The 13758-nt window shown below is 38.9% G+C and overlaps 1 protein-coding gene across 10 annotated transcripts in view; it reads right to left on the bottom strand.

The window, feature by feature from the left end:
- rapgef2b (Rap guanine nucleotide exchange factor 2b) overlaps positions 1-13758 on the bottom strand; it is a 171366-nt gene that overhangs the window by 116853 nt on the left and 40755 nt on the right. For all 10 annotated transcript variants that reach the window (XM_041796903.1, XM_041796904.1, XM_041796911.1 and 7 more), the window contains exons 2-3: positions 8463-8533; positions 3207-3263 (exon numbers count right to left, since the gene is read on the bottom strand). In XM_041796903.1, coding sequence (XP_041652837.1) covers positions 3207-3263; positions 8463-8533 — 128 coding nt within the window. The remainder of the gene's footprint in view (positions 1-3206; positions 3264-8462; positions 8534-13758) is intronic.

The following is a 13758-nucleotide window of genomic DNA, read 5'->3' as shown; positions in this document are numbered from 1 at the left end:
GAGTGCCAACAGGCTTCACACATGCATGCACACAAACACTGGTACACTTGTAAATAGATAGAGCAATGCATGCAAAGACACAGAACTAAACACTTGTGCAAATTAAATGAACTAATAACCCACTAAGGCAATAACCTGCTGTGTTTTGATGCTTTAGCCCAAAGGTAAACTCAAGAGAGCAGACTCTTTTCTTCTTTAACCTTTTTATATGTATGGGATACATGAGGTACACTGAAAGCATGGTCATCCTGCATCTCAGCAGAGACAGCTGTGACAGGCTCATTTATTATTGACCAAGTAATAAATGCATGCTTCCTGGCTTGCTCATTTGCATACTGTCTTTTTTTTTCTTTGAAAATGGATGGCCTTTTTGATTTGTTGCTATCATCTTGATATCAATAGTATTCTACTCTGGTGCTCCTAGGGGAAGAATTAATATTAAGGAACACATTTGGGCTGTAGTTTTGCAACTTCTAACCAAAGTCTGGAGGAAGGGTTATTTAGAGCTTCATAAAGGTTTAAGATCACTTTCGATATTGAAAAGTTAGTAACAAGTTATGACTATTATGATCATTTTTGTAATAAACCCCTGTCCATAATAAAAATGTAATAATAAAAGGTAAAGCTTTAATGTCTTTGCATGGGAAAGTCACTGTTTCACTTTTACTTAGTACCTCTATGACATGAATATAGTTAGTTAAATAAAGAGTCTTTTATTTAGTTAAATAGTATGACTTTTTCTCGGCAACCTTTTGGGCTGATGGCAAAATAAACTTGGGATATTTCAATGTGACAAATTCAAACCATGTTAAATTCAAATGTAGTTTTGTGGAGTTGAGTAGTCTCAATCAAACAGATCACTACGACTACTTCTTTAACACAGGATTACTGCCTAAGCAGGTAAACCATGTGAAACAGTGTCGCTAACATAAGCAGTGCTTACAACGCTGGCTTTTCTCCTTCTTGCAGGTAAATGTCCACATGCCTGTGCTGAATGTGGCTACTCATCGCTTCAATAAAGCTGCTAACAAAGAAAACCTGACATAACCTACCTATAACTTTACCTCCATTTTCTAGATCCAAAACTGCCAAACCTGCTGCCTTTATGGGAGGCTAAATCTGTTCACTGCTCTTTTTTACATCCAGGTAGTAGAGCATTAAGGTGTTATGGCAGTAATAATTAACTGGAGCTGACATGGCTACAAGTGGTGGTGGCTGTGTTACAGTTCAGAAAGCATTTGATTGGGATTGCAGGCCTGAATCGATAAAAAATATCAATAATTGTTTAACCAGCTGGTGCTGACTACAAGGAATCTGACTGTAATCCTTTTCCTTCAAATAAACAATTTCAGAGAGCCAGTCTATGTTCAGGTGCTAATAGAGAGGGTTAAAGGCAACAAGCATCCAGCTTCTTAATGTCTATTAACCCCTCTATGGACCTGTTTGCACATAAAAAACTCCTAAACATTTTCTGAAATGATCATGCTGTGCAGCATATGTATAAAAAACCCTACATTTTTCATTTTAAATTTATCTGGTGTTTTTCCCTTCCAGCTCAGGTAAAATTTCTGCAAGTTGGGCAGGGCTGATGCTGGAAGGCAGACGGGGTTTTTGATGTTTATATTCTGTGACCATTGCACACACACCATTGCACACACTAGTGTTTTTGTATTCACTCTCCCATTTGTGGATAAGTTCAAGGTAACATTATCACATTGTTTTAAGGCAAAAGACCTTTCATCAAAGCAATGAACTTTGTTTGCTGTTAACTATCTTAGAGTTACCTTTTCTATACTTGGCTTTCGAGTGAGAACTCCATCCTGTCAGACAGAGATATCTGCCCACTGTAGGGCTATACTGTATGTGAACCAGCATCTCAGAGTGATCTCTGGGGTGGTCTGCTCAGAAGTTTTCAATTACGACTATGATGTGCCTGTACGAGTTTACATCATAGTCGTGGTTACTTTATTTTCTATTCATTTCTACACTCAAATTTTCTACCATCTATGCATGATGGTGAGTGTTGTTGAAAAGGTCAGTTATTTTTAAAGAAAAGCACGTTCTTATTGTGGAGACAGGCTAAATCTGACAGTGAAAGGTATCTTTTTAGGATTAAACTAGCTTAGTGGTGACAAATTATTCCTCCTTCACCACATTTGCATTTTGGCAAAAATGTGACTTAAACATCCCACTCTATAAACAAACCTGCTTAAAATTCAAACTGAGATCAAGAGCTATACACTCTGCTTTATGTGTATTTGTAGCATATGTGAGTTAACAGTTACTCGTGTTTCAGAGCTGAGGGAGTCAATACTGTGACCGCCACTTAATCTGCATTCCTTTTGTTTAATTAGCACCCACACCTCTGAGTGGGCTTCTAATGAGGTGTTGACTATTCCCCCAGCACACAGACCCAGACACACATACACAGAGACACACACTGACACACACAGCTGATCAGGAGGCAGAGAAGGGACAATGCCCCCTCTCTAACCCCTTTACTGCCTAACAGAGTTAATTAACAGTCTTAATTCTCACCATGGGTGTTCTTGAGACGTCAACATGTGACAGCAGTCAAAAACTGTGTGTGATCTCTGCTTACTACGGTTGTGGCAGCCTTTCAGAATGGGTCCAAACACAGTCTGGAGCTGTCGTGAAGCTGTCAATACAGCTTTCCAATCATATTAGCACTCAACAGCACCCAATTTAAGAGGAAAGCATCAAAGAAATAACCACTGGTAACTGGCTAGCTTTCTCCCTCTTGAAGGAAACTCTTTTAAGAGCCATTACAGCTGCAGTTTCTCTGTGTGGATATGATGCAACCCGACTTATTGAATCAAGCTGAAATGAAACTGGAAATTCCTTTTTGATTCTCTGCCTTGAGATGAAACACAGACACCCCCTGAAAGACATTGTCTGACTGCTGCTGTGCTCTGTGGACATTTATTTTCATTTCAAGGCACTGAGGTCGCTCCGCTGTGTGGCACCAGCATGCCTCTGCTCATCAATAACTCTGAGTAACGGTCCCAGACCAAGGTGTGCTTTGAGCACTCGCAGCTGAAATATTGTTACACCAACTGTCCCCTGATTGTTTTATGTGTGTTCATACGCAGGTTTAGATGTAAGTATTTGAACAAATATCATCAATATCCATTTACACACAGGCCACATCACTCCCATGCACCTCCAGACATTGTAGTACTTACTAGTAGAGCACTTCGTTGGCCTCGTGTCTCTCGTAGCGCACCGTCTCACACATTATCCTGCATGGACAGAGAAGAGGCAAAGTCAGAAAACAACAACAGGAAATGTCAACTTAATTTGACATGTTACAAAGCAGAAACAAAAGCAACAGAACAACATCAAGCATAATTGGCAATCAGGTTGGATATTAAGATACTTAGTAATTATATGAGGGAAAATTTTTTATCCCTAATACCATGGCATAATACTTATAGACGTGAATTACAAATGATTTGTTAGATATTCCCCAGATTTCCTTTCACCAGTGCTAGTCAGTGAAAGAGTTCTGGAAAGAAATCTTAAGAGGAATACTGTGAGGATAATTGAATGGTTTTAAGAGTGTTTTCATCTTAATGCAGGTTAAAGCCGCTGCTTAATGGGAGGGGGCATCTTTACATTAACAGCGGATCCTAAGACCACCCAGGTCTGCATGGCTAAACAAGCATTTCTAAACTGGGTGCTGCTGCACCCTGGTGTGTCATCTGGCAAAGTCAAGAGTTCCTTCAAAATTCATTAAATTTAACTAAAAATGATCATGAATAAGCAGATCATTCACTATCCTTGTGTTAAAGCTCTTTTCTTGAACTACCAACATCAACAACCGGTTCAGTGAATGAAGAGGCTTGCATCAGTATGAAATATGAGAAAATCATGCAGTGCTCTTTTTCCAGTTTGGCAGGTGAGGACCAGGAGCACCAAATCTGCCACTCATCCATCCCGACAAAAATAGGCCAGATATGTGCATCATCCCAGACTCCCATTAACTCCCATTAACAGTACTCAATAGTACTGTGCTGTTGATAAGCCTAACTCTGTCCTCTTGTGTGCGTAATATGGCAGTCATAGGAATTTCAAATGTTCTTTTTTTATTTATATGTTTCAACTTGGGATTTCTAACACAAAGGGTGACCTGACATAAAAACGTTAAGGAACTCTGTGCTAGATTACATTTTTCGAGGCCATGTAAAAATAGACCGAAAGATTGTCAAGAACATTTAGGCTATGCATTCAAATTTCTAAAACATTTAGGATGGCCCCTGCAATCCTCCTGAGTTGGTTGTCCACATATGCACCTCACAGTGGGGCACTATCCCTGTCAGACAGGATGGGGTCGGGTGGTCTGAGGAGGCACCACATAATATAAAAAGAACAGCAGGGTAGTGGCAGACAAAATAACAGAGTCTGCTGACCGACACTATAATGGGACTTTTGGCCTTTCAATGCCATTTATATTTTGACACAATCACAAAATCATCCAAGGACTAGGAAGGAATCTACTGGTAAATATCATAGTGAAAATCACTCTGTGTGCACCAGTAACAGAAATTCAATCACCATCACACCCTGCAACTCACAGGTGATAAGTTTGTTTCTGAATATTTCCTGCTGCATTCACACTTGAAAGTCACCCACAAAAATTCTAGAAATTTTAAGGAGTTTTATGAATATGTGAATGGGGTTAGAAGCCTCTGAACTCTGACTAAAATGGCCAATTTCAACATCTGACTGGTACTACTGGCATCTCAGTAACATGTTTCTACAGTCATCCTTGTTTGTAGTTATGTTGACTACATCATGATATGCTATGTCTTGGTATATAACTTCTGCTACTTTTTGGGGTGTTCATGTGGTAAAAATCAGACAAAATTATATTTCAAGTCTAAGATCTTCTGGATCATTTCTTCTGTGCTTTTATGCCAAACTTTGGCAAACACAACCTTTGTGTTGATATTAGGATTGCAAAGGTCATTTGCATCTTTTAACAGAGGAAATCACAGCCTAGGCATGTACGAGGAATAATCTTTCCAGCTTTCCCTTTTGTTCTGTTGTATTTGTCGGCAGTCCTGCCCACAGCTATGGGGAGCAGTCCCAGATGTGATTTATTAATATCAGTTCATTTGTATTAGATCAGTGTTATTGGTGCTAGCCTTCTGGGTAAAATTCACTTCCTTTAAGCACTAAAAAGTGTATTTAACAAGTAATTTTGGGGTTCAAACACTCCATAAAAAGTTGCGTCAGTTTTGAAGTGATGGTCATAACACAGTTTTGAAGTCTGACATTATTGGTCAAAATGGTTTAGTTCAATTTGCATACCATTTTAAGAAAAGTGGGTTTACATTTTAAAAAAAGGCTCAATTTTACTGAAGCAACAATTAATATAATGTGTGTTTTGGTTGCACTGATGTGAGTGGTTAGTATTTAGGTAAAAAAAAAAAAAACTAAATATGATTATCCCAGCTTAACTTTACAATGGACCGTGTTTTTGTTGACCTCCATGGGCCCTTCACGCAGCTGGGCCCTAAGAGTTATGCCCCCCCCATCAGTGGCTTTATTTGTTGTTAATGTGTTTGTGTCAATGATGGCAAACATTTTCTTTTGTTTTTCATTTATCATAAGTTGTTTACTTTGTTGGTATGATCATACAAAAAGCACTGGGCGATTTCAAGTGAAATTTTGTGGGAGGGTTATGCTTTTGCAAGGGCAAACCCATTAAAATCAGGAACATATCCAAAAAAAGTAACTAATCATACTCTTAGTTATGTAATATAATAGTGCCTCTGTGTCATTAATTCAGGTTAGATGCATTTTTACAGCACAAGTCTTCAGACAACTGATTGAGCTTATTATGTGCAGCAGTTTCACTGCCTAAATGAAGCACAGTTTCTTTTTGTTGTCCTGCAGTGGAAAAATGCTGTTTGTTTTCCTTACTCTATTACATTTCCTTGCTTATTCTATTACATTTAAAGAGGACATAATTTAAATAAGGATTAACCCTGTTATTTCACTCAGGTCTTTATTAAGGGTAAATATTGGGTCATGCTTTTCAAATCACAGATCTCTGATTTTGGGACCAATCCCTTTTTAAAGTATGAAAAAGTCATCCACATCAAGCGTTCTCAAGGCGCCTCCAGAGAAGACAACAGCGCCTCAACATTACAGACAGGCAGCCATAGTAAACAGAAGCTGATCAAAACACAACAGGCTTCAAAAATAGCTGGGGGCGTCCGTCGTGCTGCAGCCCCAAATTGCACAACGACCAAAAAACAATCCTTGCTTTAAAAAACAAGTGGCTGTGAAACAGAAGTACTGAAGAAAAACAACACATTCCTACCGGATGAAATGTGCAGAAACAAAGAACTATAACATAATCCCATAGTTAGAGGGATGTCTGGCTGGCTGGGAGGTTTTTTTTTTTGTAGTTAGGAAAACCAAAGTTGGCTGCAGAGTTAGGTTGGTCTGTGGGACCACGGGGACATTCCTCAGGATCCGCACTGGGAGGAGGGAGAGGGGTTACTGTAGGGTGGGAGGCCTCAGAGGGGTCACACGGTGGAATGTTCCAGCTCGCGGGTCGTGTACGGCTACATTGTTCAGTCGCCAGTATAATCCACATGTATGCACACAAGGCATGCTGGGAAAGGGCTTCTGACACGTGGTGTTTGGAAAGCCTGCGCCTGTGAGAAGAGACTGGAAAGCTGAAGTGGTGACAGGAGAGCAAAAGGCAGAGTCATGTATGGAGCGCAGCACCACATGCTCCTGTCAGGATGGTTTAGTTCAATATAGGGTGGTCACAATACCAGAATTGTAAACTTCAACCAGTAATAGTCAGTCAGTATCTTTATACCACAGCAAGAAAGACAGAGGTTCAAGGCTCTTGGTACGAGGTAATTCCTTGCTTTTGGTTAAGGAAAATTGCAGGCAAAGTCCAATATTCTCTCTCTTTTAATACCATAAATTATCTAAAATTAGGGATGCACAGTATTAGATTTCTGCCAATATCCAACATGCGAATATTTGCAAATAAATTTTAGACGATACTGATACAGATGTTTAAATGCAGTTTACACCTACAACTTCAGGCCTTAACACATACAATTTTAATTTTGATGAACAAATTTAGAAATTTCAGTCCTTAAACCACATTTTAAAGTGTAAGGGACATTGACAATTAAAGTAAATAGAATTCAGCTTACATAGCTCTGATGGTCCAGCCTAAAACTCCATTAACCTACTGCCAATATTTACAGTTGATATAGTTTTTGGCCTAGATATCTATTGTAAATATTGGCAGAAAATTTCATATCTGAAAATTCTGAAACCAAAAATACACTTTGTAGGATAATATCTGCCTTGCTGATCATGACAATAATATTCTCAAATTTTTGACCAAAAAAAAAAAAGAAAAGAAAAAACAATACAAGAAGATTTTTCTAAAGACATACTTGTCTCTATAGTCTCATCAAGAGTAGAGCACCAATTTACAACTTCTAGATTAGGCATGAAATTAAAAGAAGAAAAGGGTTACTCAACTGACTTCACTTGAGGCAGTTTATGAAATTCATGCAGTTATTTTTGAACCAAATAAGCAGTTTAGCATTAAAAATACATTACTTATCTCCATACTTGTAAACAAGCTGTAACATGTTAAATTGATTTCCCCCTCTAAACAGGACAAGTGAGGGCATGTGTCAGTTTCTTCACACGTAATATTCCCCATTAGAACGACAGGATCTTCTCATCAAAACATCTGTTTATGCCCATTCTTTACTTAAAAATGCTCACATTTTAAACTTGTTTTTCAGATTTTTGGTCAGCTTTTTTTTTTTATTAATTCTAGCCCTGATCTGAGAGGCAACTAGACTTCATCCATATCCCTATTGTCTCTATATATTACCTCTGAAAGGCTTCTTTAGTACTGAAATAGCAGTAGTACAGTAGTTAAGCAGTTTGAAGCAAACATATTAAAAAGAAGAGTTGAACAGAGTTATAGTTAATATCATGTTTATCTGTACACAACAAAAACAAATATTTTACTTTGCCATGTAAAAAAAAGTGCTAAGCCCAACCAACTCTTAATCATGGTTTTACTCATGACTTTTTTAGGACCTGAAAGAAAATGTATTTTTACAAGTGCCAGTCACATGAAAAAGCAGGATTTGAGTCACTTTGACTTTTTAGCAGTCAGATTTACTTTAGAGAGGGAGAGCAATAATTAAATACAGACAGAGCTGTTGTAGGGCAGAGTGGCTACTGGATTATAAAACCAGACGATTTCAGCATCGTTTGGCTGGCGGCTTGGTGTTAATTTTCTAGCCGTTATGGATCACACACTGGGGAGTTGTCACTGTGTTTCAATTTGCATTTGAAATTCACATGATGGGAAGATCAAGCTCGAGGTTGAGTTAATTAAGGACCAGGAATGTGTGCAGACTGATACTCACCTCAGCTGGTGCTCTCTCAGGTTGGATAAGGCCTCCATCCCATGGAGATATGAGTAGACGATCTCCAAGTCCTGAGGAACAGAGGAGACATGTTGTTAGACATCATGAGAGGCAGCTTTAGATATTCTACACACAGTTTTTCCTGCAAGAACATGAAAACAAATAGGCCATGGACACAAAAGAGTTTCAGTGGAATTCCAAATGCGTCTTTCCTGGGCTTCTAGTTACCCTGATCAGATGCTCTGAATTTTGTGCACATCACATTAACCATATTTTTTAACATTCTGTAACCACTCTCTTTCCAGTTGGAATAGTTGCCTTTTTAAAACTCACTAATGAATCCACAGGACTCTATCTGCTCAGGATCAAACGGTAGACAGGGAAATTTGTAAACTAGCCTGTGCACCTAGTGCAACATAAAGCAATTAAAAACCCAGGTATTTAGGGTACTTCACAGTCATAGACCCTCATATTTTTAAACACTGGCCCAGGAGGCCACCAAAGGATCTGAATATTTATGTCAATGTGATATTGCATATTATTTTACTTAAAACATATCAAAACTGTAGACATGGCTTCACACTTGGCCTACCTGCTCAAATGAAAGGATAACATCATGCAGCAAAATTACATTGCGTAAAGCATTAGAAATGATGCCAGTACAAATTCGTATGCTTGGCATTGGGATATCCTCAGTAACTTTCATTAGAGCATTTTTTTTACTTGGGGAAATACAGAGAAGAATCACAATGCAAACTCAGGTAATTTTTTGATTTTTCTTTGATTTATGATCCAAAGAGCAAGAAACTGTCTGAACTGTTGATTCAGTCACCAATCTGCTCAGTCAACTACATTTGAGCCATCTATTCAATGATCAAAATGTTGCATAAAACAGGTGTAAAGGCAGCAGAGTTTTTATTATGTAGCTCAAAATACTGATCATTCATTCTGTAGAGGACAAGCTTGCTACTCAGCCCACAGAAAACCTTTTACAAGGACAGTGGTGTTGATTTGTGCAACTGATTATCGTAGGAGAAAGCAATAAAGCACCTCGCACAGAAGAAATAAAGGAAGTACACTGCACAACCATAAACTCCCCATTCAATTAGTTCATCAAGTGACCCAGTGAGCGACTCTCAGATTGTTTGGCCTCAGTCCAAGTCAGAGGTGAAACAAAGTGGCCCTCTCTGCGAGCTGGCAGCCAGCACAGCTCCTCCACTGTCTGCTGGGGCACACTGACTCGGTCTGTGTATACGTCGGTTTGTGTATACGTGTGTTTGTGTGTGTTGCCAGTTGCAACTGGGATGCCTTTGTCGGCGGCAACTGGAGGTAGATTTGGCGACAGCAGATCCGAGGGACAACAGAGACTCTGTGTTAAGGCCCAGCCAGACACACAAACTCACACAAGAAAGCTCTCAGACTGGCCACCCTGTCTTTGGGTTATGTTTCCATGACTAGCAATCATAAGCTTACTGAAAATTTGATGAAATGTTGACCGCATGAAGAAAAATAACACTTTGTTTGTGCTAGTTTGGTTTCTCAAAGTCTGCATTAGAAGAAAAAAAAGCCACAGCTTTACTAGTGCAAGTCTTTTCATGCAAAGATAAAGCTGAAAAGAAAGAAGTTGAAAAAATACTATTTAAGTCTTTAACACAAAAACTTTTCTTTTTAACCCACAAAAGTTCAAAACACTCCTGTTTCAGACATCAAAATCCTTCAAAAGATGTTTGAAACTGTGATGCACATGATCTTGGTTTTATAAAATACTTGCTGACAGAAAGAAAGAAGAGACTGAAAGCACAACCAAAATGCTGTGCCTATTTCCTCACTATTAAAAGTGAATTTCAAGCCTCAGTTCAGAGCTGCACACTTGATAATTAGAAAAATCTGCTGTCCCCACCTGTTACAAACAATCTGAAACACAATACAGCTGAGTTTGGCGTTAATTCTGTGTTATGTAACTGGGTGTTGGTCCCTTGAATTAAATGCTTTCTTTTGTTATTTGGGATTGGCCTTTATGAGGCCGACTGAGAGAGAGAGAGAGAGTATCCTGGGGGCAGGCGGGCCCTGTTACATCACACTGTGATATCCTCACTAACCAGATCCTTATGCTCAAACTGTCTGTGGTCAGTGAGACAGTAGGCCCACAGCAACTCAGAGGCAATGTTCAGACACACACTGTCACCTACTGGGGAACTGAAGAACTACAGCCTTGACTCACCATGTTCATAAGAGAAGGAATACATTTTACAGCACAGTTACAGTGAATTCTGTTACCGTAGGGAGCAGTCAGTTCAATGTTAAAAATTAAGGTGTATTTTTAAAGAATATGATGTCCATGTGTAGCGCACTTGTGATTAAGGAAATGAGGCTGATTGATAATTATAGATATTTATGAACAACACTTCATCTCAGCTGGCTTAGTGCACTTTGGTACATATTTCTTACAGTTGGAATATACTTTATTTACCAAATGATTCATCAGATAGTTAGAAAAGTAGGTATAAGATTACTAAAGATACACCGAATGGAAAAATCAGGGCTGATACTCATGTTAAGCTAGCAAACTACCAGATTTATCCAATCCTGTGTTTTCTTACATCTTGAGGTGCCAGACTCTTTCAGTGCCAACAATTTCTCTAATGATTGACCATTTCTAAGTTTTCCCCCTAGCACTTGTTTTTGAGTGCACCCTTGCACCATGAAACTAAGTTAGAGGGGTAGTGGAGACACTTTTCCCTACAAAATAGCACAATTGTTCAAGCACCTGACAGCATTACAAAAGCAGATGCAATGACAATACTAAGGGGCGACCGATATTGGTTTTTCAGGGCCGATATCAATACTGATTAGGAGTGCATAAGCTGGATAACTAATATTTGGAATTGATATGCATTTGTTATGACAAACAAAATGTACTTGATATGATTAAAGAAAAACAGTGTTTTAAAAAAATAGGAAAATAAACAGTTTAGCACTAGCTCTGTCAATGTAAAAAACAGCACAGAGCAACACAGTAGCAGCAGGAAACAGGAAGAGACACAATACACTCCCTTGTCGTTTCTCAAAGCCAAGGAAGGTTCTTGGAACAGCAGTCTATGAAGGATATTACATCATCAACTGCAATCCGAGGACTTTTCCAGTATCTAGGATCCTCAAAATTTTTCTAAGGACAGAGTCCTTCTGGAGAATTTTCAAGGATGCACACATGGATCCTCCGTCTACAGGATTTACCAACAATCCCATATGCACTGTTCTCATTCTCTTTAAAAAAAAAAAAAAAAAAAAAAGGGCAGCACCATAGAACATGACTGTATTATTAGATGAATATATTATGTTAGTATATATTATAGGATTACATGATAGCATGTCGGACACTGCTGGGTTAAAGTTGTACATCATGGTTGTCAGTTCTGTCCCCACTTTGATTTCTGCTGCTGCTGGGTAACCAGCAGTTACCAGTAACCTAATCACACACTGTCACTAGCCTGTTCTAAATGCGTGTTTAACAGTTCCGAGGGAGGACTCTTGCCTCGCCTCCGTAGGTGTTCATTGGTTGATAGCTGTGTGACATCAAGCCAGTCAGATAGTGTCGTGGGCCAGACATTAGGTGAGACTGTGCAGAGTGAAAACAAAGCCAGAGAGGAAGACACACCTTGCAGGGAAGCCAAAGTAGCACACCTTTGAACTGACTTACTAAGAAAAGAAATTATCAACTTTCAGAAAAACAGAATGCTCATACTGATAATAATCTAAATGCCAAATATCAGCATCAGTAATAAGCCTGGCTGATAATCAGTCAACCCCTAAAAAATGCTGGGCTTTTTTACGATCAGAAATGGATTAAAATGCTAGTTTGAATCAAAAGGATTGTAATGCACTGAAACAACATTAAATTATAAATAAATGATACTAGATTGTTGTGATTTTCAAATTTAACTGCTGGTTCTTGGATATTTCCCATAAAACTGTCTGAAGCATGCCTCTGGAAAATCTGTGAAGGGCCACATCGCCTTCCGTACCCCTTCATCCCAACAAGAATCTGGACAACTAACCCAAACACACAGGCACGTAAAATGTAAGCATAGGAGTAAGCAGTAGAGGCAAAGGGTGTACTGGGATCAAGCACATAAGAACAGATCAGACTCAGAGTTTGTCTAACTTCCTCTGCCCCAGTGAAAAAACAGTAAGGTGGCAGTAAGGTGCAATGAGCATCTACTTCTGAAACTGGTCTACACCACATTATCAGCCAATGAGTTGATGTTTATCAAGAGGGCTGATGACAGCTGATACTGATGTTGAACTGATGCAGCCTTATTCAGGTGCAAGATCATTCTTTGTTAAGTAAACTTAACGATAGGGAAGAAAATAAAGGAGATAGAAAGAAACAACCTCACTCAACAAACTAGACTTGAGCATGTAGAGCATGTTTCTAGTCATTCGACTACCACAGGTTACACCAATCCTTTCATATCTTTGATGGTAGAGATTCCTGTGTAAAGTGTCCATCAGTACAACCATTCATACACATTTACATGCCACTGATACAGCAGTGGGAACAAGTTTGGGTTAAGTGTTTTTCACATCAACATGTGAATGCTGGAGCTGTGGGCTGAACCCCTGAGAGAGAGACAACCGACTCTGCCACTTATCCACAGCCACCTTAAAGAAATGTATCAAAACATATAAAACATCAACACGTGCACATCCCCCTTCAATTAGTCTTTCCCTTCTCTGTTTCATAAAGTCACCTGAGCTAAAAAGAAAAGAATAAAGAAAAGCTGGCCAAATAGTAATATCCCCAAAATAATATGTTTTGGGGGGATTTTACAATAGAACATAAACAACAACATTAATGTAAACAGAAAATTTAAGATTAAAAAAATAATCTTACAGTGTTGACCACAGAGAGAAGAAATGTCTACCTTTTGGCACAACCAACAAATAACCCAGACAAATGGCTGCCACTAGGTGGCAGTGGTGCCAGTTTATTGACTCCCCAGTGACATCACGGTGAATAAAGCAGCACCACTCAAACAGCAGCCTCACAGGGAGAAATATGCAAAACCATCAATTATGGCTTGAGTCTCAAATATTTCAGATAGACTGTATGGAAAGAATGTAAAGGACCCCATCTTTTCCACTCCTGGGGCCCTACATTTTACAGTTCTTACTTTTTCTCTGTCTGTTTTCCTTTAAGACAGATCCAAACAAAATCAACAAAGACTGCACAAGAAGGGGAGGAATAATCATGAAATCACAACAAAATCTTCAGTTTCAAACATGGTTTCTTTGT

The sequence above is a fragment of the Cheilinus undulatus genome, linkage group 10 (assembly GCF_018320785.1).
Source record: "Cheilinus undulatus linkage group 10, ASM1832078v1, whole genome shotgun sequence".
NCBI lineage: Eukaryota > Metazoa > Chordata > Actinopteri > Labriformes > Labridae > Cheilinus > Cheilinus undulatus.
This window is presented reverse-complemented; position numbering and strand designations above follow the sequence as displayed.